The sequence below is a fragment of the Hypanus sabinus genome, chromosome 6 (genome assembly GCF_030144855.1).
Source record: "Hypanus sabinus isolate sHypSab1 chromosome 6, sHypSab1.hap1, whole genome shotgun sequence".
Taxonomy (NCBI): domain Eukaryota; kingdom Metazoa; phylum Chordata; class Chondrichthyes; order Myliobatiformes; family Dasyatidae; genus Hypanus; species Hypanus sabinus.
This window is the reverse complement of record NC_082711.1, coordinates 8,610,781-8,634,382: the sequence shown is the minus strand read 5'-3', so window position 1 is coordinate 8,634,382 and position 23,602 is coordinate 8,610,781. Positions and strand designations below refer to the sequence as shown.

At 45.6% G+C, this 23,602-nt stretch overlaps 1 protein-coding gene across 4 annotated transcripts in view; it reads right to left on the bottom strand.

Moving 5' to 3' along the window:
* fbxl6 (F-box and leucine-rich repeat protein 6) overlaps positions 1-23,602 on the bottom strand; it is a 60,881-nt gene that overhangs the window by 12,441 nt on the left and 24,838 nt on the right. For all 4 annotated transcript variants that reach the window (XM_059971645.1, XM_059971646.1, XM_059971644.1 and 1 more), the window contains 3 exons: positions 23,368-23,431; positions 6,702-6,833; positions 701-808 (listed from right to left, as the gene is read on the bottom strand). In XM_059971645.1, coding sequence (XP_059827628.1) covers positions 701-808; positions 6,702-6,833; positions 23,368-23,431 — 304 coding nt within the window. The remainder of the gene's footprint in view (positions 1-700; positions 809-6,701; positions 6,834-23,367; positions 23,432-23,602) is intronic.

Sequence of the window (23,602 nt, the reverse complement as noted above, 5' to 3'; positions counted from 1 at the left end):
AATGTGTAGCTCGGGTGGTTGATGGTAGGGCTGCTGGAGTTTTTGGTGACATACCAGATCTCTTCAAATGTCTAATGAAATATAACTGCAGGCATGACTTCTTCATAACTGCACAAATATGTTGGGCCCAGGATAGATCTTTAGAGATGTTGAGACCCAGGAATTTGAAGCTGTTCACCCTTTCCAAAGCTGATCCCTTGTACAACCCAACAAAATAACGTTTCTCGAGACCATGGTGCACTCACAAAACATATCACACACAGCATACAAAATATTACCATGAATAAGTGAAAATATAATTTAAAAATGACTGTAGTATGCAGCACAAATAAACAGTAATCAGCCCTCTGTCCTAGTGCCAAAAGCTCAGTAGTGGCAGGGCATTCAGTAGTCTTACAGCCTGAGGAAAGAAGCAGTTACCTAGTCTGGCAGCCCTAATCCTCATGTTCCTGTACGTCCTTCCTGACCATGGGGGTCAAAGAGATTGTGGAATGGGTGGTGGAGAACCTCAACAATTCTTTGGGCCCTTCATCTGCAACACCCCTGGTAAATGTCACAAATGGGGGGGGGGGAAGAGAGGTGAGAGACTCCGGTGTCCTCTCAGGTCATCCTTTCCCATGCCACAACCCAATTATAATAGGATCCTGCATCTCCGACCCGTTGCCCACCCCAAAAGTGACTTGACTTGAGGTAACTTTACCATAATGGCATTGAAGATGTTGTGCAGGCGACTGCTGTACGTCACACAGAGCTGTCTGAGGTTCGACCCTGCTGTCTCCAGAAAACTGACTACCGCTGCTGTGTCAACCTGCAAAGGAAGGTCAGAGATAATCAAGTCAAAATCAATCGGGACCCTTCAACCCCTCTTTACGTTTGTAAGACCCAGGATCAGAAGATCAATTAAATCATGGCTTCAATTTTAGTTCATGACTTGGCTTCCACATCCCTCAGAACATGCCTTTCCAGCCCTTTGAGCCAGTGCCCAGCAACCCCCAATTTAACTCTGTCCACTTCATAACACAATTTACATAACATCATAAGATATAGGAACAGAATTAGGTCATTTGGCCCATAAAATCTGCTCCACCATTTCATCATGGCTGATCCATTTTTCCATTCAACATCAATCTCCTACTTCCTGTATCCCTTCATGCATTGACCAATCAAGAATCAATCAGACTCTGCTTCAAATATACATAAGGTCTCGGCCTCCAGAGCTGCCTGTGGCAAAGAGTTCTACAGAATCACCACTCTGTCTGAAGAAATTCTTCCTCATCTCCATTCTAAACAGATGCCCTTCTATTCTGAGGCCGTGTCCTCTGGTCTTAGACTCTCCCACCATCGGAAATATCCTTAACACATCCACTCTATCAAGGCTTTTCACCATTCGATAGATTTTAATTAGGTTACCCCCATTCTTTTGAATTCTAGTGAATACAGGCCCAGAGCTATCAAACACTCTTCATATGACAAGCAGTTCAATCCTGAAACTATCATGAATCTCCTTTGAACCCTCTGCAGTTTCAGCACATCCTTTCTAAGGGGCTCAAAACTGCTCACAATACTCCAAGTGAGGCCCTACCAATGTTTAATAAAGCCTCAGCATTATATCCTTGCATTTATATTCTAGTCCTCTTGAAATGAATGCTAACATTGCATTTGCCTTCCTCAGCACAGATTCAACCTGCAAATTAACCTTTATGGAATCCTGCACTTGGACTCCCAAGTCCCTTTGCATCTCAGATTTCCATATTTTCTCTCCATTTAGAAAATAGTCAGCCTTTGCATTTCTTCTACCAAAGTGCTTGACTATACAGTTTCCAACATCATGTTCCATCTGCCATTTCTTTGCCCATTCTCCTAATCTGTCTAAGTCCTTCTGTGCTCTCTCTTCTTCCTCAAAACTACCTACCCATCCACCTATCTTCAAATTCTCTGCAAACTTTGCAACAAAGCTATCAATTCCATCATCCAAATCATTGACATATAACATAAAAAGAATCGGTCCCAACACAGATCCCTTTGGAACACCACTATTCACCAGCAGCCAACCAGAAAAGGCTCCCTTCATTCCCACTCTTTGCCTCCTGCCTATCAGCCACTACCTTGTCTATGCTAGAATCTTTCCTGTAGTACCACGGGTTTGTATCTAGTTAAGCAGCCTCGTGTGTGGCACCTTGTTAAACGCCTTCTGAAATTCCAGGTGCACAACATCAATCGATTTCCCATTGTCTATTCTGTTTAAAGAATTCAACAGATTCGTCAGGCAAGGTTTTCCCTTAAAGAAACCACGCTGACTACAGCTTATTATCATATGCTCCAAGTACCTCAAAACCACACCCTTAACAATCGATTCCAACATTTTCCCAACTACTGAGGTCAGACTAACTGACCTATCATTTCCTTTCTTCTGCCTCCCTCCCTTCTTGAAGAGTGGAGTGACGCTGCAATTTTCCAATCATCCGAAACCATTCCAGAATCTAGCGATTCTTTAAAGAACATCACTAATTCCTCCACAATCACTTCAGCCAACTCTTTCAGAATCCTTGATGTATGCCATCTGGACCAGGTGGCTTGGGCTACATCCACACTAGACTGGATAATTTTGAAAACGCCAGTTTTGCGTAAAAACGATAGGCGTCCACATTAGGCATTTTTTAAAATATCTCTGTCCACACTAAAACAGATATTTGGGCGAATCTCCTCCTCCTGGGCATGCACAGGACACATCTACAGAAAACAACAGAAGAGGAAGCGGTTTACTATTTCCGTTTCCGCTGCAGCGTTGCTCTATTGCGTTCATGAAAACAATGAGATTCCGCGCTGCTGCCACCATCTGTTCCAGCACGTCATGGCAGAATTTTCAGATTTCTCCGGTTACCCGGTCCACACTGCTCTGCCCAAGCGGTGTTTTCAAAATTACATACTCTGGAGAGCGTCGCTGAAAATCTCAGTTTTTGGGGGACGAAAATGCCATTTTAGTGTGGACGGAGGGTAAAAACTAAGAGAAAAGGCTTAACCGGTGTAGTGTGGACGTAGCCTGAATCTACCTTCAGACCTTTCCGTTTCCCAAGAACCTTCTCTCTAGTTATGGTAACTTCACATACTTTATGAACCCATGACTCCTGGAATTTCTACCACACTGCCAGTGTCTTCCACAGTGAAGACGGATGGAAAATAATTATTCAGTTTATCTGCCATTTCTTTGTCCCCCACTACTACCTCTCCAGCATTGTTATTCCAGCGCTCTGATATCCACTCCCCCCTCCCTTTTACACTTTATGTATCTGAAGAATCTTTTGGTATCCTCTTTAATAATATTGGCTAGCGTACTTTCTGATTCCTGATTCCATTTTTACCTTTTTAATGTCTTTTTAATTGCCTTTTGTTGGTTCTTAAAAACTTCCCAATCTTCTAACTTCCCACTAACTTTTGTTCTATTATATGCCCTCTCTTTGGCTTTTATGTTGGCTTTGACTTCTCTTGTTAACCACGGTTATGTCATTTTTCCTTTAGAATACTTCTTTCTCTTTGGGATGTACATATCCTGTGCCTTCTGAATTGCTTTCAGAAATTCCAGCCATTGCTGCTCTGCCATCATCCCTGCCAGTGTTGTTTTCCAATCAATTCTGGCACACTTCTCTTTCATGCCTCTGTAAATCCCTTTACTCCACTGTCATACTGATACATCTCACTTTAGCTTCTCATTCTCAAATTTCAGCGTGAATTCTATTATATTATGATCGCTTTCCCCTCACAGTCCTTTTACCTTAAGCTCTCTGATCACTACTGATTAACTGCACAACACCTAGTCCAGGCTAGCAACCACAAATTGCTCAAAAAAGCCATCTCATAGGCATTCTAGAAATTCCCCCTCTTGGGATCTAGCACCAGCCTGATTTTCCCAATCTACCTGCATATTGAAATCCCCCATTCCTACTGTAACGTTGCCCTTGGCATTCATTTTCTATCTCCATTTATAAATTGTAGACCACATCCTTACTTCTGTTTGAGGTCTGCATACAACTCCCATCACAGTCTTTTTACCCTTGCAGTTCCTTAGTTCTATCCACAAAGATTCTACACCTTCTGACCCTATGTCACCTCTTTCAAATGCTTTGATTTCATCTTTTACCAAGAAGTAATGCCATCCCCTCTGCCTTCTTGCCCATCCTTTCGAAACAATGTGTATCCTTGGATAGTAAGCTCCCAGCTATAATCTTCTTTCAGCTGTGATTCAGTAATGCCTAAAACATCATACATGTCAATCTGTAACTGTGCTACAAGTTCATCTACCTTACTCCAAACACTGCGTGCATTCAGATCCACCTTCAGTCCTGTATTCACCCTTTTCGATTTTGTCCGCCTTCTACATTGCAACTCATCTTGTTGACAGCAATTTTGCCCTATCACCAGCCTCTCCTTGCTAGGAATCTCAGTACACATTGCCTTTGTTTGTAAACCAACTACCTCATCCTCAGCACTATCACTCCGGTTCCCATTCTGTTGCCAAATTAGTTTAAACCCTCTGAACAACTCTAGCAAAACCCATCCCTTTTGTACAGATTGCATCCTCCCCAGAAGAGAGCTCAATGAGATCACTACCCTGGAAATCCTGTTTTTCAGCTTTCTACCTAGCTCCCTAAAACCTCTCTTCAGGACCTCTCAGCTTATCTACCTATGTCATTATATCAAGACTTCTGGGTGCTCACCCTCACTCTTGAGAATGCCATGGAGCTAATCCAAGACATCCCTGAACCTGGCTCCAGGAAGGTAACGTCCCATCTAGGTGTCTCTATCACACCCACAGAATCTCGTCTCTGTTCCTCTGACTATGTATGGAATGGAATCTCCTATGAACACTGCAGTCCTCTTCACCCAGTCACTGTGGCTCCTCCCGGTAGGTCATCCCCCTCAATAATATCTAAAGTTATATACTTATTATTGAGGGGAAAGGCTACAGGTGTATTCTGCGCTGGCTTTGTATTTCCCCTTCTTCTCCTGACTTTCACCCAGTTACCTGACTCCTGCAATCTAGGGGTGACTACCTCCCTGTAGGCTCCTGTCTATCACCTCCTCATTCTCTCATACGCGTTGAAGGTCACTGAGATGCAGCTCCGGTTTCTTAACACATTCTCTCAGGAGCTGCGACTTGGTGCACCTGGTGCAGATGTGTTTAGCTGGGAGACTAGAGGTCTCCCAGACTTCCCAGATCCCACACACAGGACAAAACACTGCCTTGGAGCCATTTTCACTAAACTACTATGCCCAAATAGATGAGGAATGAACAAATAAGAACAGTAAGAGTGAAACCAACCAGAGCCTTTACCTCGCCCAAGCCTGACGAGCCAAAGCCACTCCGCTTGCTCGCAGATATTGAACGGTAGCCCTTTTACGTACTGCCTCTTGCTGATCAGTCGCTCAACTCAGAGAAACTGCCATAAAGCAGGTACAATGGCCAAATAACCTACTAATGGGTACATCTTTTTACTGTAGGAGGAAACACACACACTCCACAGGGAGAATGTATACGCTCCTCACAGAGGACATGTATTGAACTCTAAAGTCCAACACCCTGAGCTGGTATAGTGTCATGCTAATGGCTACATTACCATGGCACCCAATTATATCAGTTCAATTAGATTAGATAAATTCAATTAGATGTGACTAATCATACTTCAATTATCTCATTACTTTGCTTGCATGTCCCTTTCTTATCTTCTCAATAACATGTTGTTCAAAAGGCAAAGAAAACTATAAATCATAAACACAAGAGATTCTGCAGATGCTGGAAATTCAGAGCAACACATCCAAAATGGTGGCTGGCTGGTGGCACAATAGCATCAGCGCCAGACTCCAGAGCGAAGGCTCCCGAATTCGAATCCAAGTCGGGCCACCCCCGAGTCACTCTGGGCGATGTGCGCTGGGGTTGAGTGTCGAGCTAGCCACTCAGCCTCGTGAAGAAACAAGGATCAAGTCAGGAACGTTCAGATTGTGACCCGGTTAATCCGAAAGGAGACCAATCCTGACACTAGGCACCAGAGAAGAATGGCTGGTGCAACACGCTAAGTAATAAATAAATAATCAATCAATCAATCCAAAATGTTGGAGGAACTCTGCAGGTCACGTAGTATTTATGGAGTGGAATAAACAATCAATGTTTTGTGATGAGATCCTTCATCAGGATAGGAAAGGAGGGGGGCAGAAGCCAGAATGGGAAGGTGTACAAGTTGGCAGGTGGTAAGTGAGACCTGGTGAGGTGAAGATGGCTGGGTGGGGAAGGGGGGGGTTGAAGTAAGAAGCTAGGATATGACAGGTGGAAAAGATAAAGAGCTAAAGAAGATGGGATTTGTTAGCTGTGGTTGAGCGTGGTAAATCTGTGGAACTTGTTGCCAAAAGAGGCTGTGGAGGCCAAGCATTTAAGGCAGAGATAGATAGGTTCTTGATTAGCCAGGGCATCAAAGGGTATGGGGAGGAAGGCAGTGGAGTGGGGATGACTGGAAGAATTGGATCAGCCCATGATTGAATGGCAGAGCAGACTCAATGGGCCAAATGGCCTACTTCTGCTCCCATATCTAGTGGTCTATAGCTTGCTGAGTGGCATGGCTCATTTGGTGGAAGGACCTGTTTCACACTATCTCTAAATAAATAACAGGGAAATTCATTCACAACTCAGCTGCAAAAACTTACGAACACCTTACCACTGAATGCTGGAGATTCAGATTTTCCAGCTTCTGGGAATGGGTGGCCAGTGCTTCAAAGACATCAGATGAAATACCATTACAGTTGGTTAGTCGCAAGGAGGTTAAGTGAGGACAGGACTTCGTGACAGTCTGGAGAGAGATGGTGGCATTGTAAGAACAGTGGGATAGTCTCTACATCTTAAGTTGGACTAAACAATTCATGTTATCAGCACTGCTTATTTACTTATTTATTTATTATTAGTATTTGCACTTTGTCTTCTTTTGTGCACTAGTTGCTTGTCTGCCTTTGTGTGTAATTTTTCATTGATTCGAGTGTATTTTCAGATTCAAAATGTTTAATGTCATTTCCAGTACACAAATGTAAAAAAGAATGAAGAAATTGTTACTCTGGATCTGATGCAGAACAAAAATAACTCAATAGCATAAAAAAAATACAATAAATACAAATACATAACATGTCTTATATAAATAGATTGATTGTATTCTTTGTTCTACTGTGAATGCCTGCAAGAAAATGAATCTCAAAGTAGCACAAGTACGTTGAAAATAAATTTTTGGGGAGGATACTAATTTTACTTGTCTTCAATTTGGGTGCTTTCTCAATTTTGTTTCTTTGTATCATATTGTTATTGTATGTTTATTTTTGCACTGTATCAATGTTCTTCATTTTGATCTGGGGGTTTTTTATCTGTAGTTACGTAGAAAATGTACAAAAAAACTAATTTAAAAAAAAGAAAATAAATTTATACTGAACTTGACACTCTGCTCCTAAATCAAACGGAATTAGAGTGCATAAAACAGATTTACTGGAACCTCCATAGATGAGGGATTTCAGTGACAACATTAGACTGGAGAAGCTGGGCCTGTCCCCTTGGAACAAAAAGAATGGAAGGAAATTTAAATTGGTAACTTGGTTTATTATTGTCACATGTTCGAAGGTAAGGTACATATAACCATATAACAATTATAGCACGGAAACAGGCCATCTCGGCCCTTCTAGTCCGTGCCGACGCTTACACTCACCTAGTCCCAAGTCCCACTTACCTGCACTCAGCCCATAACTCTCCATTCCTTTCCTATCCATATACCTATCCAATTTTACTTTAAATGACACAACTGAACCTGCCTCTACCACTTCTACTGGAAGCTCGTTCCACACAGCTACCACTCTCTGAGTAAAGAAATTCTCCCTCGTGTTACCCTTAAACTTTTGCCCCTTAATTCTCAACTCATGTCCTTTTGTTTGAATCTCCCCTACTCTCAACGGAAAAAGCCTATCCACGTCAACTCTATCTGTCCCCCTCATAATTTTAAATACCTCTATCAAGTCCCCCTCAACCTTCTACGCTCCAAAGAATAAAGACCCAACTTGTTCAACCTTTCTCTGTAACTTAGGTGCTGAAACCCAGGTAACATCCTAATAAATCTCCTCTATACTCTCTCTATTTAGTTGACATCTTTCCTATAATTTGGTGACCAGAACTGTACACAATACTCCAAATTTGGCCTCACCAATGCCTTGTACAATTTTAACATTACATCCCAACTCCTATACTCAATGCTCTAATTTATAAAGGCCAGCTTACCAAAAGCTTTCTTCACCACCCTGTCTACATGAGATTCCACCTTCACCTGTACAGTAAAAAATGTCCTGCGTACTGTTCATACAGATCAATTCATTTAACAATGTATTGAGGTACAACAAGGGAAAACTTCAAATGTAGAAAAAGCGTAAATCAAGACTTTTTCCTAGGGCAGAAATGGGGCCATAATTTTAAAGTATAGAATGGATGTCAGAGGTAGGTTTCTTACACAGAGTGCTGGAGGAACTCAGCAGGCCAGGCAGCATCTAAGGAAAAGAGTGAACAGTCACCCTCTTGGCTGAGACCCTTCATATTCTTGGCCTGAAACAGCGACTGTTCACTCTTTTCCATAGATGCTGTCTGTCCCTGCTGAGTTCCTCCAGCATTACGTGTGTATTACTTCGGATTTCCAGCATCTTCAAAGTCCCTGTTGTTTGCAGTTACACAGAGCGGTGGGTGCGTGGAACACTGCTGGGGTGTTGGCAGAGGCAGGTACATTGGGTACATTTAAGAGTACAAACATAAGACACAGATGAAGAATTAGGCCAATTGGCCCATCGAATCTGCTCTGGCAGTCTATAATGGCTGATTTATTATCCCTCTCAATCTCATTCTGCTGCCTTTTGCCCATAACCTTTGACACCCTGACTAATCAAAAATCTATCAACCTCTGCTTTAAATATACCTAATGAACTGGCCTACCCAGCTGTCAGTGGCAACAAATTCCAAAGATTCATCACTCTTTAGCCAAAGAAATTTTTTCTCATCTCCTTTCTAAAAAGATGTCCCTCTATTCTTAGGCCGTATCCTCTGTTCCTAGACTTGCCCGCTGCAGGAAACATCCTCTCCACATCCACTCCCTCTCGGCCTTTCAGCGTTCGATAGGATTCAATGAGATTCCCCCCTCATTCCAGCAAGTACAAGCCCAAAGCCATCAAATGTTCCTCATATGTTAACTCCTTCATTCCTGGGATCATTCTTACGAGCTTCTCCAAAGCCAGCTAATCTTTTATTAGGTGAAATGGAGCACTGTGTGGGAGGGAAGGATTAAACTGATCTTAAGAGTAGGTTAAAAGGTTGGTACCTGTTGGTACGTGGGCTGAAGGGCCCATACTGTGCTGCAATGTTCAATGTTCTAAGACAACATAAGAATGCAAAATAATGTGCTAATAAAAGGACATCATATTAAACTGATGGGCTAAAGATGTTGGATGAGATTAAATCTTTTGTTTTCAGTAACCAGTCTAACCACAACTGCTCAAGTGCACCCTCATGAATTTCCCATAACCAGTAACAGGATCCTTCTGTCTTGAATTACAACTACCACATATATATAGCAGTACAACACAGTACAAGCCCTTCAGCCCACTATGTTGTACCACACCTTTAACGTACTCTAAGATTAATCTAACCCTTCTCTTCCTCAAACCTCTCTATTTTCCTATCATCCATGTGTCTATCTAAGAGTGTCTTAAATGTCAATAATGTATCTGCCTCTAGCACCACCTCTGACAGGGCATTCCACAACCTAGCTCTGACATCCCTGCTATACTTCCTTCAAATCACCCTTCCTCGCCCTAGGAAAAAGTCTCTGGCTATCCACTCAATCGATGCCTCTAATCGTCTTGTACACCTGTATAAAGTCACCTGTCACCCTCTTTGTATCCAAAGAGAAAAATCCTTTCTCAGTCAATCTACCTTCATAAGACGAACTGTCTAATCCAGACAGAATTCTGGTGAATCTCTTCTGCACCCTCTCTAAAGCTTCCACATCCTTCCTATGATGAAGTGACTAAAACTGAACACAAACTGTTATGTATATGTGGGTTTTGACTATAGAAGAGATGGCTTAGCACTTTTGTGCCAGTGTGTTTACTTAGTGTGTCAAAAAACAAAAATCGAACTTATAAAAAAAATCCATGAAAAGAAATCAGTTCAGTTCAGTTTATTGTCATTTAGAAACCACAAATGCAATGCAGTTAAAAGATGAGACAACGTTCTCCAGAATGATATCACAAGAGCAAACGATAAAACAGACTACACCAGAAAATCCACATGACGTTTGGTAATCCCCAATCCAGAGTCCAGAGAGGCTGCTGCGTATTAATATCACGCTACCATCTTAGCACGATCCCCGGAAAGGAGCTCCAAACCCACCAGACAAAACAAGACTACCCAGACACACCAAGTCAAGAGACCAACTCTACCACCCAACAATCCAAAAACTAAAGCTACAAGACCTACACAAAACCACATAGTTACATACAGTTACAACAGTGCAGAGAATACCATAATTGACAAAAAACAGACCATGGGCACAGTAAAAATAGTCCCAAGATGTTAAAAGACTAAGTTCGAAAGAAACCACCACACAGTTTTCGCAAGTCCTCAGGGTCCCGATGGACTCGTCATCCCCCGCCATGGACTTCCACGGTGCCGGACTCAGCCTCGCAGACGCAGCACACAGTGAAAGCACCATCAGACCTGACCTCACAGACGCAGCACACAGTAAAAGCGCCCCGACCGCAGCGGACTCCAAGTCCATCAAACCTCCAAGCATGCGACCATCCCCTCCGGCACAGCCTCTTTGAGCACCATCCTCTGCTGAGCGCATTAAGATGCCCCCACCAATGGCCACCGGCAACGTGACCCCGAGGACTGAGGGCCTGTCCTTCTCAGCAGAGACCCGGACCTCACAACAGCAGCAGCAACGAAGAAGGCCTTCCTGGAGATTTCCAGATGTTCCTCCGTGCTCCCACGTCTGTTTTCCATCCGATTAGGATTGTGCATGGCACCCCGCTTAACAGATAACAGATATCAGCTCCGGAGCAGCCGCTGCAAACTGCATCGTGCCGCCATCTGCCAATATTTACAGAAGATATCCACCAGAATAGTTCCCTACTACTTCCAGTGTGAACTCCTGGCAGCTCGATCTCTTCCAGTTACTGAGAGCAATCAGCTGTTATTTTTTTTCCAGACACGAGGACATACCATCTTTAATTCAGCAGAAAACCCTACAAAAGGTAGTGGATTCAGCCCTGTACATCATGGGTAAAACCCTCCCAACATCTACATGAAATGTTGCTGTAGAAAGGCAGCATCAATCAAAGATCCTCACCACCCATGCCATGCTCTTTCTCACTACTGCCATCAGGTAGAAGGTAGAAGTACCTCAGGACCCACAAGGGAATAACTACACTCAGTTACCATTCTATAGATTTGCTAAGTATGCCCGCAGAAAAAGAATCTCAGGATTGTATGTTCTCTGAGATAAATCTTACTTTGAATTAAAATATGATGCTCCCACAATGTAGTTACAATCATATTACAAAATAAACAGAAGTAGCTACCTTAACTACAGTATACAAACAACATATACATATTTTCACATCCCCATTACTAAAGAGATGAATTATTCCGCAATGTACGGTGGGAAGGGCACCATAAAGCCAACCCTTTACAAGAATATACTGGGGGGTGAAGACACTGAGGTGCACACTCTCAGCACCTTAACAGAATGAAAGTAATGTTTGTATGTTTATAAATGCGCATGTGTACAGGGTGCATTTACCAAGTGCTCTCCATCACACAAACCTTTCCCGTAGGTTCAAGAACAGCTACTTCCCTTAAGCCATTTGGTCCTTGAACATCTAGCCTAATCATTACAACTCTGACCACTTTGCAATAGAAAGGACTTCTTTTTCTTTGTTCTAATTGAAATTAATGAATGAAATTAATTTATTTCAGTCAGTACAAACATAACAGACCCAGAGCCATCAAACTTTTCTCGTAAAATAACCCTTTCATTCTCGGAATCATCCTTGTGAACCTCCTCTGGACCCTCTCCAATGCCAGCACATCATTTCTTAGATGAGGAGCCCAAAACTGTTCACAATACTCAAAGTGAATCCTCAGCACCACATCCTGCTCTTGTATTCTAGACCTCTCGAAATGTATACTAACCTTGCATTTGCCTTCACCACCAACTCAAACCTGCAAGTTAACCTTTAGGGTGTTCTGCACAAAGAAAGACTCCCAAGTCTCTTTGCATCTCAGGTTTTTGAATTTTCTAGCTTGCTTTCATGTTTCAACTTTTCCCTCCTAATGATTCTTTTTGTTTCACTCTGTAGGTTTTTAAAAAGCTAATTTTTGCTTTGCTCTATGCCCTCTCTTTTGCTTTTACATTAGCTTTGACCTCCCTTGTCCGCCACAGTTGTACTATATTGGCATTTGAGTATTATGTTTTTGAAATACATCTATCCTGCACCTTCTTCACTTTTCCCCAAAAGCTCATGCCGACGCTGCTCTGCTGACATCCCTGTCAGCAGCTCCTTCCAATTTACTTCGACCAACTCCTCTCTCATTGCATTGTCATTTTCTTTACTCCACTGAAATACTGCTACGTCAGTCTTCATTTTCTCCCTATCAAATTTCAAGTTGAGCTCAATCATATTGTGATCACTGTCGCTTCAGGGTTCTTTTACCTTAAGCTCCCTAATCACCTCCGGTCAATTACATAACACCCAATCCAGTATAGCTGATCCCCTAGTAGGCTCAACGACAAACTGCTCTAAAAAGCCATCTCGTAGGCATTCAATAAACTCACTCTCAAGATCCATTACCACCTGATTCTTCCAATCGACCTGAATGTTGAAATTTCCCATGACTATCATAACAATGCCCTTTTGACATGCCTTTTCTATTTAACTGTTGTAATCTGTGGTCCACCTCCCAGCTATCGCTGGGAGGCCTGTATATAACTACCACCAGGGTCATTTTACTGTAGCAGTTTCATAACTCAACCCACAAGGATTCAACATCTTCCAATCCTACGTCATATCTTCTACTGATTTGATCCCATTCTTTACCAGCAGAGCCATGCCATCCCCTTGCCTATCTTCCTGTCCCTCCAATACAACGTGTAACTTTGGCTATTCTGCTCCCAGCCACAACATCCTTTAACCACAATTCAGCGATAGCCACAACATCATACCTGACAATTTGTAATAGTGCAACTAGATCATCCACTTAAATTCTTATACTCTGTGCATTGAGATACAACACTTTGAGTACTGTATTTGCTACCCTTCTTGATTCTGCATCCCAAGATGGCGGTGCGACGCAGCTTGCAGCGGCCACTCCGGAGCTGATTATCTGTTATTTGTGAAGCGGGGTGCTGTGCGCAATCATAATCGATTGAAAACGGATGTGGGAGCACGGAGGAACATCGGGAAATCTCCAGGAAGACCTTCTTCATTGCTGCTGCTGTGAGGTCCAGGACTCTGCTGGGAAGAACAGGCCCCCAGTCCTTGGGGTCACGTTGCCGATGGCCATTGGCGGGCCTGTCTTAATACGCTCCGCAGAGGATGGTGCTCGGTGAAGCTGTGCTGGAGGGGATGGTTGTCGGCTCGGAGGTTCGACGGAGTCCGCTGCTGTCAGGTCGCTTTCGGTGAGTGCTGCATCTGCAAGGCTGAGTTGGGTGGCACCATGGAAGTCCATAGCGGGGGTATTCCCTTCTGCTGCCAGCGTGGGATGGCGAGTCTGTAAGGACCCTGGGGACTTGTGGAAACTGTCTGGTGATTCCTTTTGAACTTATAGTCCTTTAACATCTTTGGACTATTTTTACTGTGCCCATAGTCTGTTTTTTTTTATCAATTATGCTATTGTTTGCACTGTTGTAACTATACGTTGGAATTATGTGGTTTTGTGCAGGTCTTGTAGCTTTAGTTTTTGGTCTTGTTTGTCTGGTGGATTTGGAGCTCCTTTCCGGGGAACACGCTAGGACGGTAGCGCGATATTAATACGCAGCAGCCTCTCCGGACTCTGGATTGGGGATTGCCAAACGTTATGTGGATTTTCTAGTGTAGTCTGTTTTGTCATATAATTTTTTGATATCATTCTGGAGGAACGTTGTCTCATTTTTTAACTACATTGCATTTGTGGTTTCTAAATGACAATAAACTGAATCTGAATACACTGGTACTCACTCTGCTGGCTGCAATTTTGTCCTATCATCTGCCTGCCCTATCTAAAGTCTGACAGCATGCATTCTTTGCTTTTTTTACCATCCTTCTTATCCTGAGTCCCTTCACTCCAGTTCCACCCCCTTGCCAGATTAGATAAAAAACCTCCCCAAAAGCTCTAACACATCTCCCTGCGAGAATATTGGTTCTCCCTTGGGTTCAAGTGCAACCCATCACAGTTGTACAAGTCATACCTCCCCCAGGAGATCCTAATGATCCAAGAAACTGAAGCCTTGCCCCACTGCCCCAGCATCTCAGCCACACTTTAATCTGTCAAACCATCCTTTTTCTACCCTTATTGGCACATGACGCTGGCTAGCTTTCTGCCTGGCTCTCTAAATTCTCTTTTCAGGACCTCTTTGCTTTTTCTTCCTATATCATTGGTACGAGTATGTACCAAGACATCTGGCTGCTCTCCCTCCCCCTCCAAAATGTTATGGACACGATCTGAAACATCTCTGACCCTGCACCTGGGAGGCAACATACCATCCGGGTGTCCCATTCACATCATCTCCTGTCTGTTCCACTGACTATCGACTCCCTGATCACTACCGCACCCTTTTCTCCCCTTTTCTCTTCTGCATCACAGACCCATGCTCAGTACCAGTAACCTGCTGTGGCATTCCCCCTAGGAGGTCATACCGCACAACAGTATCCAAAACAGTAAACTTACTTTTGAGGGGAATGGCCACAAGGGCGCTCTGCACTAAATGCCTATTTCCATTTCTCCTGACAATCACCCAGCTACTCGCCTCCTGCAACTTAGGGGACTACTTCCCGGTAACTCTGATCAATTATCTCTCCACTCTCCTGTACAAGCTGAAGGACATACAACTGCTGCTCCAGATCCTAAACGTAGTCTCAAGTTGCTGTAGTTACACGCATTTCACGCAGATTTAGTTCCCTGGGAAATTCTGGGCCTCCCAGGACTCCAATATCTGGTATAGAGAACACACAACAGCCATTTACTACACTAGGTACAGCAAGAGAGAAAAAAGGGAACCTTAACAGAAGCTTACCCTGAGCCAAAGCCTGACATTTCTACTCTTACCACTAGCCTATTTTCCCCCAAGAATGGCCATCCCTTTTAAACTACAAGAAACCTTGTTGCTATGGCCTGCTCCTGCCACTGATTATGCCATCAGAATGACCCTGAATGCCACAAAGCTCTCCTTTTAAACAAGCGTTGCTGCCCTGTGACAAACTGCGTCGTTGTGGCCTGCTCCTGCCGCTGAATGGGCCGCCGGAATACAACCTGAGACTTTTTTTCTGTGAGCATACTTAGCAAATCTATAGAACAGTAACTGTAAACAGGATCAATAGACAACAACTGCGCAAAAGCAGATATTGTAGCGGTGTGCTACACGCAGCGCTAAAATTACGACACGGAGTCGGTAACTGCAGTCGAAGGAAAAACTTTATTCGAAATCCTCAGCCTCACTTTTAAGCCTCTCTCGACCTCCAAAGCTCTGTGCTCGCAAACCCCCTTAGGCTATCTAATTGTGAGCCGGTTCGGATGTGCCAGGAAATGGGTCGCCACATAACCCCCCCCCCAGAACCGGCGATACACCCCCCAATGTCCACAGTCTGGGCCAGAACCTGCTTGGGAGGTCGGTCTCTGCGCCGAGGTGCCGGAAACTTGGTCGGTTGCGCCAGGTCCACATGGGCCGGTTTGAGGCGGTCCACCATGAAAACCTCCTCTTTCCCCCCAACGTCCAGCACGAACGTGGACCCATTGTTCCGGAGCACCATAAACGGCCCCTCGTATGGCCGCTGCAGTGGTGGCCAATGCCCGCCCCTTCGTACAAACACAAACTTACATTTCTGTAGGTCTTTGGGTACGCAGGTCAGGTGCCACCCGTGCTGTGAAGTGGGTATGGGGGCCAGGTTTCCGAGCTTCTCGCGTAGTCTGCCCAGGACTGCTGTGGGATCTTCCTCTTGCCCCCGTGGGGCTGGTAGGAACTCCCCGGGGACGACCAGGGGCGCGCCGTATACCAACTCGGCCGACGAGATGTGCAGGTCGTCCTTGGGCACTGTGCGGATGCCGAGTAGGACCCAGGGAAGCTCGTCCGCCCAGTTGGCTCCTCGCAGGCGGGCCATGAGGGCCGACTTCAGGTGACGGTGGAAACGCTCCACTAGCCCGTTCGACTGTGGGTGGTAGGCAGTGGTGTGGTGCAGCTGAGTCCCCAAAAGGCTGGCCATAGCTGACCACAGGCTGGAGGTGAACTGGGCGCCTCTGTCGGAGGTAATGTGGGCCGGTACACCAAAGCGAGATATCCAGGTGGCGATCAGGGCTCGGGCGCAAGATTCGGAGGTGGTGTCGGTGAGCAGGACCGCCTCTGGCCATCTCGTGAACCGGTCCACGATAGTCAGGAGGTGCCGCGCTCCGCGCGACACTGGCAGGGGGCCCACGATATCCACATGAATGTGGTCAAAACTCCGGTGGGCGGGATGGAACTGCAGCGGTGGGGCTTTGGTGTGCCGCTGCACCTTGGCCGTCTGGCAGTGCATGCACGTTTTGGCCCATTCACTGACCTGTTTGCAGAGTCCGTGCCAAACGAACCTGCTGGAAACCATCCGGACAGTTGTCCGGATGGAGGGATGCGCCAAGTTATGAATGGAGTCGAAAACGCGGCGCCGCCAGGCTGTCGGGACGACGGGATGGGGCTGGCCGGTGGCGACGTCACAGAGTAGGGTCCTCTCACCCGGCCCACGGGGAGGTCCTGGAGCTGCAAACCGGAGACTGCGGTTCTGTAACTCGGAATCTCCTCATCCGCCTGCTGCGCCTCTGCCAGTGCCTCAAAGTCTACCCCTTGGGAAAGGGCATGAACGGTAGGGCGAGAGAGCGCATCCGCCACGACATTGTCCTTACCCGAGACGTGCCGGACATCCGTCGTCTATTCAGAGATGTAAGACAGGTGGCGTTGCTGGCGGGACGACCAGGGGTTGGACGCTTTCGTAAACGCAAAGGTAAGCGGTTTGTGGTCCGTGAACGCGGTGAAGGGCCGACCTTCTAGGAAGTACCTGAAATGCCGGATTGCCAGGTAGAGTGCCAACAGTTCCCGGTCGAAAGCACTGTACTTGAGCTCGGGTGGCCGCAGGTGTTTGCTGAAAAACGCCAGGGGTTGCCAGCGACCTGCAATGAGTTGCTCCAGCACCCCACCAACTGCTGTGTTAGATGCGTCCACTGTGAGGGCGGTAGGGGCGTCCATTCTGGGATGTACTAGCATTGCGGCATTCGCCAAAGCTTCCTTCGTTTGAACGAAAGCGGCGGCGGACTCCTCGTCCCAGGTAATGTCCTTGCTCAGACCCAACATCAGGGCGAACAGGGGGCGCATGATCCGGGCAGCTGAAGGGAGGAAGCCGCGGTAGAAATTGACCATACCTACGAATTCCTGAAGGCCTTTGATCATGGTGGGTCGGGGGAAGTGGCGGACCGCATCTACCTTAGTAGGCAGAGGGGTTGCCCCGTCTTTAGTAATCCTGTGGCCCAGGAAGTCAATGGTATCGAGTCCGAACTGGCATTTGGCGGGGTTGATTGTAAGACCGTACTCACTCAGTCGGGCACAGAGTTGATGGAGGTGGGACAGATGCTCCTGACGACTGCTGCTGGCTATGAGGATGTCATCCAAATAGATGAACGCAAAGTCCAGGTCCCGTCCCACCACGTCCATTAACCGCTGGAACGTCTGTGCGGCATTCTTCAGGCCGAACGGCATGCGGAGGAACTCGAAAAGGCCAAACGGGGTGATGAGAGCCGTTTTGGGGACGTCGTCAGGATGCATCGGGATTTGATGGTAGCCTCGGACGAGGTCTACCTTGGAGAAGATCTGTGTGGCGTGCAGGTTTGCTGCAAAGTCCTGAATGTGTGGCACAGGGTAGCGGTCCGGTGTGGTAGCCTCGTTCAGCCTGCGGTAGTTGCCGCACGGTCTCCAGCCTCCCGTCGCTTTGGGCACCATGTGCAGGGGGGAGGCCCATGGGCTGTCGGACCGCCGGATGATCCCCAATTCCTCCATCCTCTGGAACTCCTCCTTTTCCAGTCGGAGCTTGTCCGGGGGAAGCCGCCAAGCACGGGCGTGGAGGGGTGGTCCCTGGGTCGGGATGTGGTGCTGTACGCCGTGCCTGGGCATGGCCGCCGTGAACTGCGGTGCCAGAACCGATGGGAAATCCGCCAGGACCCTGGTGAAGTCGTTGTCAAACAGCGTGATGGAGCCGAGGTGAGGGGCTGGCAACTGGGCTGCACCCAGGGAGAACGTCTGAAAGGTCTCGGCATGTACTAGTCTCTTCCTGGGCAGGTCGACCAGTAGGCTGTGAGCTCGCAAAAAATCCGCACCCAGAAGCGGTTGGGCTACGGCGGCCAGTGTGAAGTCCCACGTGAACTGGCTGGAGCCGAACTGTAGCTGCACCTGACGGGTGCCATAGGTCCTTACTGTGCTGCCATTCATGGCCCTCAGGGGGGGACCCGGTGCCCTGCTGCGGGTGTCGTAACTCGTCGGAGGTAAAACGCTGATCTCAGCCCCAGTATCAACCAAAAACCGGCGTCCCGACCTTCTATCCCACACATACAGGAGGCTATCCCGATGGCCAGCCGCCGTAGCCATCAGCGGCGGCTGGCCCTGGCGTTTCCCGGGAACTTGCAGGGCGGGCGACAACGGCGGGCTTCTGCGCCCCACCGCTGGTGGTAGAAGCACCAGTGTTCATTGGGCCGGGGGTTGGCGGACTCTGCGGCCGGGCCTGGACTGGTTTGCTGCTGGGAGCGTGGCTGGGAGATCTGTGCGATGGACGCCCCGCTCACCTTTTTGGCGTTCCACAGCAAGTCCGCCCGGGCTGCCACCTTCCGGGGGTCACTGAAATCCGCGTCGGACAGCAGCAGGTGTATGTCCTCGGGCAGCTGCTCCAGGAATGCCTGCTCAAACATGAGGCAGGGTGTGTGTCCGTCGGCGAGAGACAACATCTCATTCATTAAAGCCGATGGAGGTCTGTCGCCCAAGCCATCCAGGTGCAGTAAACGGGCAGCCCGCTCGCGCCGTGAGAGTCCGAAAGTCCTGAGGAGCAGGGCTTTGAATTCCTTGTACTTGCCGTCTGCCGGGGACGACTGTACGAACTCCGCGACCTGGGCCGCTGTGTCCTGGTCGAGGGAGCTCACCACGTAGTAGTAGCGGGTGTCTTCTGAGGTGATCCGGCGAACGTGGAATTGGGCTTCGGCTTGCTGGAACCATAGGTTCGGTCGCTGTGTCCAGAAACCCGGCAGTTTCAACGAAACCGCATGAACAGAGGCGGCGTCGGTCATTTCTGGTCCAAAAATCGTTTGGACAGTTGGGGTCACCAATTGTAGCGGTGTGCTACACGCAGCGCTAAAATTACGACACGGAGTCGGTAACTGCAATCGAAGGAAAAACTTTATTCGAAATCCTCAGCCTCACTTTTAAGCCTCTCTCGACCTGCCCCCCCGTGGCGCAGAGGCTCCAAAGCTCTGTGCTCGCAAACCCCCGTAGGCTATCTAATTGTGAGCCGGTTCGGATGTGCCAGGAAATGGGTCGCCACAATATGAATAAGTAGCAATAAATAATAAGCATGAAATAAAAATGATTATAGTTATCTCCTTTTATTCAAAAGCCTGATGGTTGAGGGATAGTAGCTGTTCCTGAACCCGATGGTATAACAGCTTCTTCTCCTCTGTCATCCGATTTCTGAATGGACATTGAACCCATGAACACTACCGCACTACTTCTTAAAATTTCTGTTTTTGCATTACTTATTTAATATACATATCGTACCTATAAAAACTATTCACCCCCCCCCCCCCCTTGGAAGTTTTCATGTTTTAGTTTTACAACATTGAATAACAGTGAATTTAATTTGGCTTTCTTGACACTGATCAACAGAGAAAGACACTTTTGGGTCAAAGTGAAAGCAGATCTCTACAAAGTGATCTAAATTAATTACAAATATAAAATGCAAAATAATTGATTGCACCAGTATTCACCCCCTTCAAGTCATTATGTCGTAGATGCACCTTTGGCGGCAATAACAGCCTTGAGTATGCGTGAATAGGTCTCTATCAGCTTTGCACATCTGGACAATGCAATTTTTCCCCATTCTTCTTTATAAAACTGCACAAGCTCTGTCAGATTGCATAGGGTTTGTGAGTGAACAGCCCTTTTCAAGTTCAGCCACAAATTTCCATTTGGATTGAGATCTGGACTTGGCCACTCCAGGACATTAACTTTGTTGTTTTTAAACCATTCCTGTGTAGCTTTGGCTTTATGCTTGGGGTTGTTGTCTTGCTGGAAAACAAACCTTCTCCCAAGTCGCAGTTCTCTTGCGGACTGCATCAGGCTTTCCTCCAGGATTTCCCTGTATTTCGCTGCATTCATTTTATCCTCCACCTTCACAAGCCTTCCAGATCTTGCAGCAGTGAAGCATCCCCACAGCATGATGCAGCCACCACCACGCTTTACGTTAGGGATGGTGTGTGTTTGGCTTACGCCATATATAGAAACATAAAAAATCAACAGCGCATTACAGCCCTTCGGCCCACAATGTTGTGCCGACCATGAAACCTACTCTAGAAACTGCCTAGAACGTCCCTACTGCATAGCCCTCTATTTTTTTTAAGTTCCATGTACCTTTCTAAGAGTCCCTTAAAAGGCTTTTATATTCTATTCCCTTTCAACTGTGTGTTAAGCGTGTTAGGTACTTTACACCCTGGTTCGAAGAAACGTTGTCTCATTTCTACATACATTATATATGTTATATACATTTATGTAGTTAAATGACACTCAATTTGAGTTGAAAAGAACTCTAGCAGAGATGACAGCAGAGCAGCACTCCAGAAAGCATAGGATATATACATCCCAAAGAAGAAATATTCTAAAAGAAATATGACACAACTGTGTCTAACAAGAAAAATCGTAGCCAGCATAAAAGCCAAAGAGAGGGCACATAATAAAGGAAAAATTAGTGGAAAGTTAGAGGATTGGGAAGTTTTTAAAAACTAACAGAGGACAACTAAAAAAGTCATTCAGAAGGTAAAGATGGAATATAAAAGTAAGCCAGCCATTTATATTAAAGAGGATACTAAATATTTCTTCAGATACATAAAGTGTAAAAGAGAGGTGAGAGTGGATATCGGACAGCTGGAAAACGATGCTGAAGAGGTAGTAATAGGGAATGAACTGAATAAATGTTTTGCTTGTCTTCACTGTTTACATTGTGTAGTTGGATGTTCAGAAGGCCTTTGACAAGGTGCCACACAGAGGCTGCTTAACAAGCTACAAGCACATGTATGACAGGAATGATTCTAGCATGAACAAGAACATAGATATCTACCACACATTACAGGCCCTTTGGCCCATAATGTGTGCTGACCATGTAACCTACTCTTGAAACTGCCTAAAATTTCCCTACTGCATAGCCCTCTATTTTTCTAAACTCCATTTATCTATCCAAGAGTCTCTCAAAAGACCCTACCGTATCCACCTCTATAACCAATGATGAAGGCCAACACACCATATACCTTCTTAACAACACTGTCAACCTGTGCAGCATCTTTTGAGTGTCCTATGGACACGGACCACAAGATCTCGCTGATCCTCCACACTGCCAAGAATCTTACTATTAAAATGTTAAGTTTGATGACCATAAAGCTCAAATTTGGTTTAATCAGATCACAGAACTTTCTTCCAGCTGACCTCAGAGACTCCCACATGCCTTCTGGCAAACTTTAGCTGAGATTTCATGTGAGTTTCTTTCAGCAGTAGCTTTCTGTTTGCCACTCTCCCATAAAGCTGCGAATGGATGAGCACACGGCAGACTGTGAATGGATGAGACACGGCATCTCAGCCACTGAAGCTTGTAACTCCTCCAGAGTTGTCATAGGTCTCTTGGTGGCCTTCCTCACCAGTCCCCTTCTTGCACGGTCACTCAGTTTTTGAGGATGGCCTGCTCTAGGCAGATTTACAGCTGCGCCATATTCTTTCCATTTCTTGATAACAGACTTAACTGTACTCCAAGGGATATTCAGTGACTTGGATATTTTCTTGTATCAATTTCCTGACTTGTGCTTTTTTATAACCTTTTTGCTGAGTTGCTTCAAGTGTTCTTTTGTCTTCGTGGTATAGGTTTTGTTAGGATACTGACTCACCAGCAGTTGGATCTTCCAGATACTGGTGTATTTTTACTACAATCAATTGAAACACCTTGATTGCACACTCCATTGAATTAATTATGTGACTTAACCAATTCGCTGCACCAGTGATGATTTGGTGTGGCATACTAAATACTAAATACAATCAATTATTTTGTGTTTTATATTTTTAGTTAATTTAAATCACTTTGTATAGATCTGTTTTCTCTCTGAAATGCAAGTGTCTTTTTTCTGCTGATCAGTGTCAAACAAGCCAAACTAAATCCACTGTGATTCAATGTTCTAAAACAATAAAATATGAAGACTTCCAAGGGGAGGAATATAGGCACTGTATATATACTTACTGTAATTCAGTTTTTTTTGCAATATTTATCACATATTGCACTGTATTGCTGCCACAAGGTTAACGAATTTCATGACGTATGCCTCTGATATTAAAACTGATTCTGATTCAGAGGTCATGCTCTGTTCTTGCTGCTACCATCAGGAAGAAGGTACAGGAGCCTTAGAACCCACACCACCAGGTTCAGGAACAGTTATTACCCCTCAACCACCAGGCTCTTGAACCAGAGGGGATAACTTCAACTCAATTTCACTTATCCCAACATTGAACTTTTACTGCAACCCATGAACTCACTTTTAAGGACTATACAACTTATATTCTTAATATTTATTACTAATTTTTTAAATTTTTTCTTTTATTTCATATTTGCACAGCATATTGTGTTTTGCATATTGGTTGGATGTCCATTTCGGTCATATGCGTGTTTTCAATGAAGGGACTCTTCCATGTTGCATCTCAATAAAAAAATTATGATGACATATAGGTACTTTAATAGTAAGTTCTGAGGAGCCGAAATAAAGCAGTGATGCTGCTGATATGACAGGAGAGGAAGTTACTGGCTTACCTTCAATGTGTAACTCACTAGGTTGTTCCAGTGGCAGAGAGAGAACTCGCGAAGTTGTGAAAACCTGTGAGTAAAAAAGCACATCAACGCAGGTCAATCAGCTGCCAACTTCTCTCTCTGTTCCCTACCTCTACAGCAGGAAAGGAGCCTGAATTTGGAGAAACAATAGCTATCTGCACATTTCTTATTAACTTGGGTAGCAGAGCAAACTATCACTCCACCAGACACAAGAGCA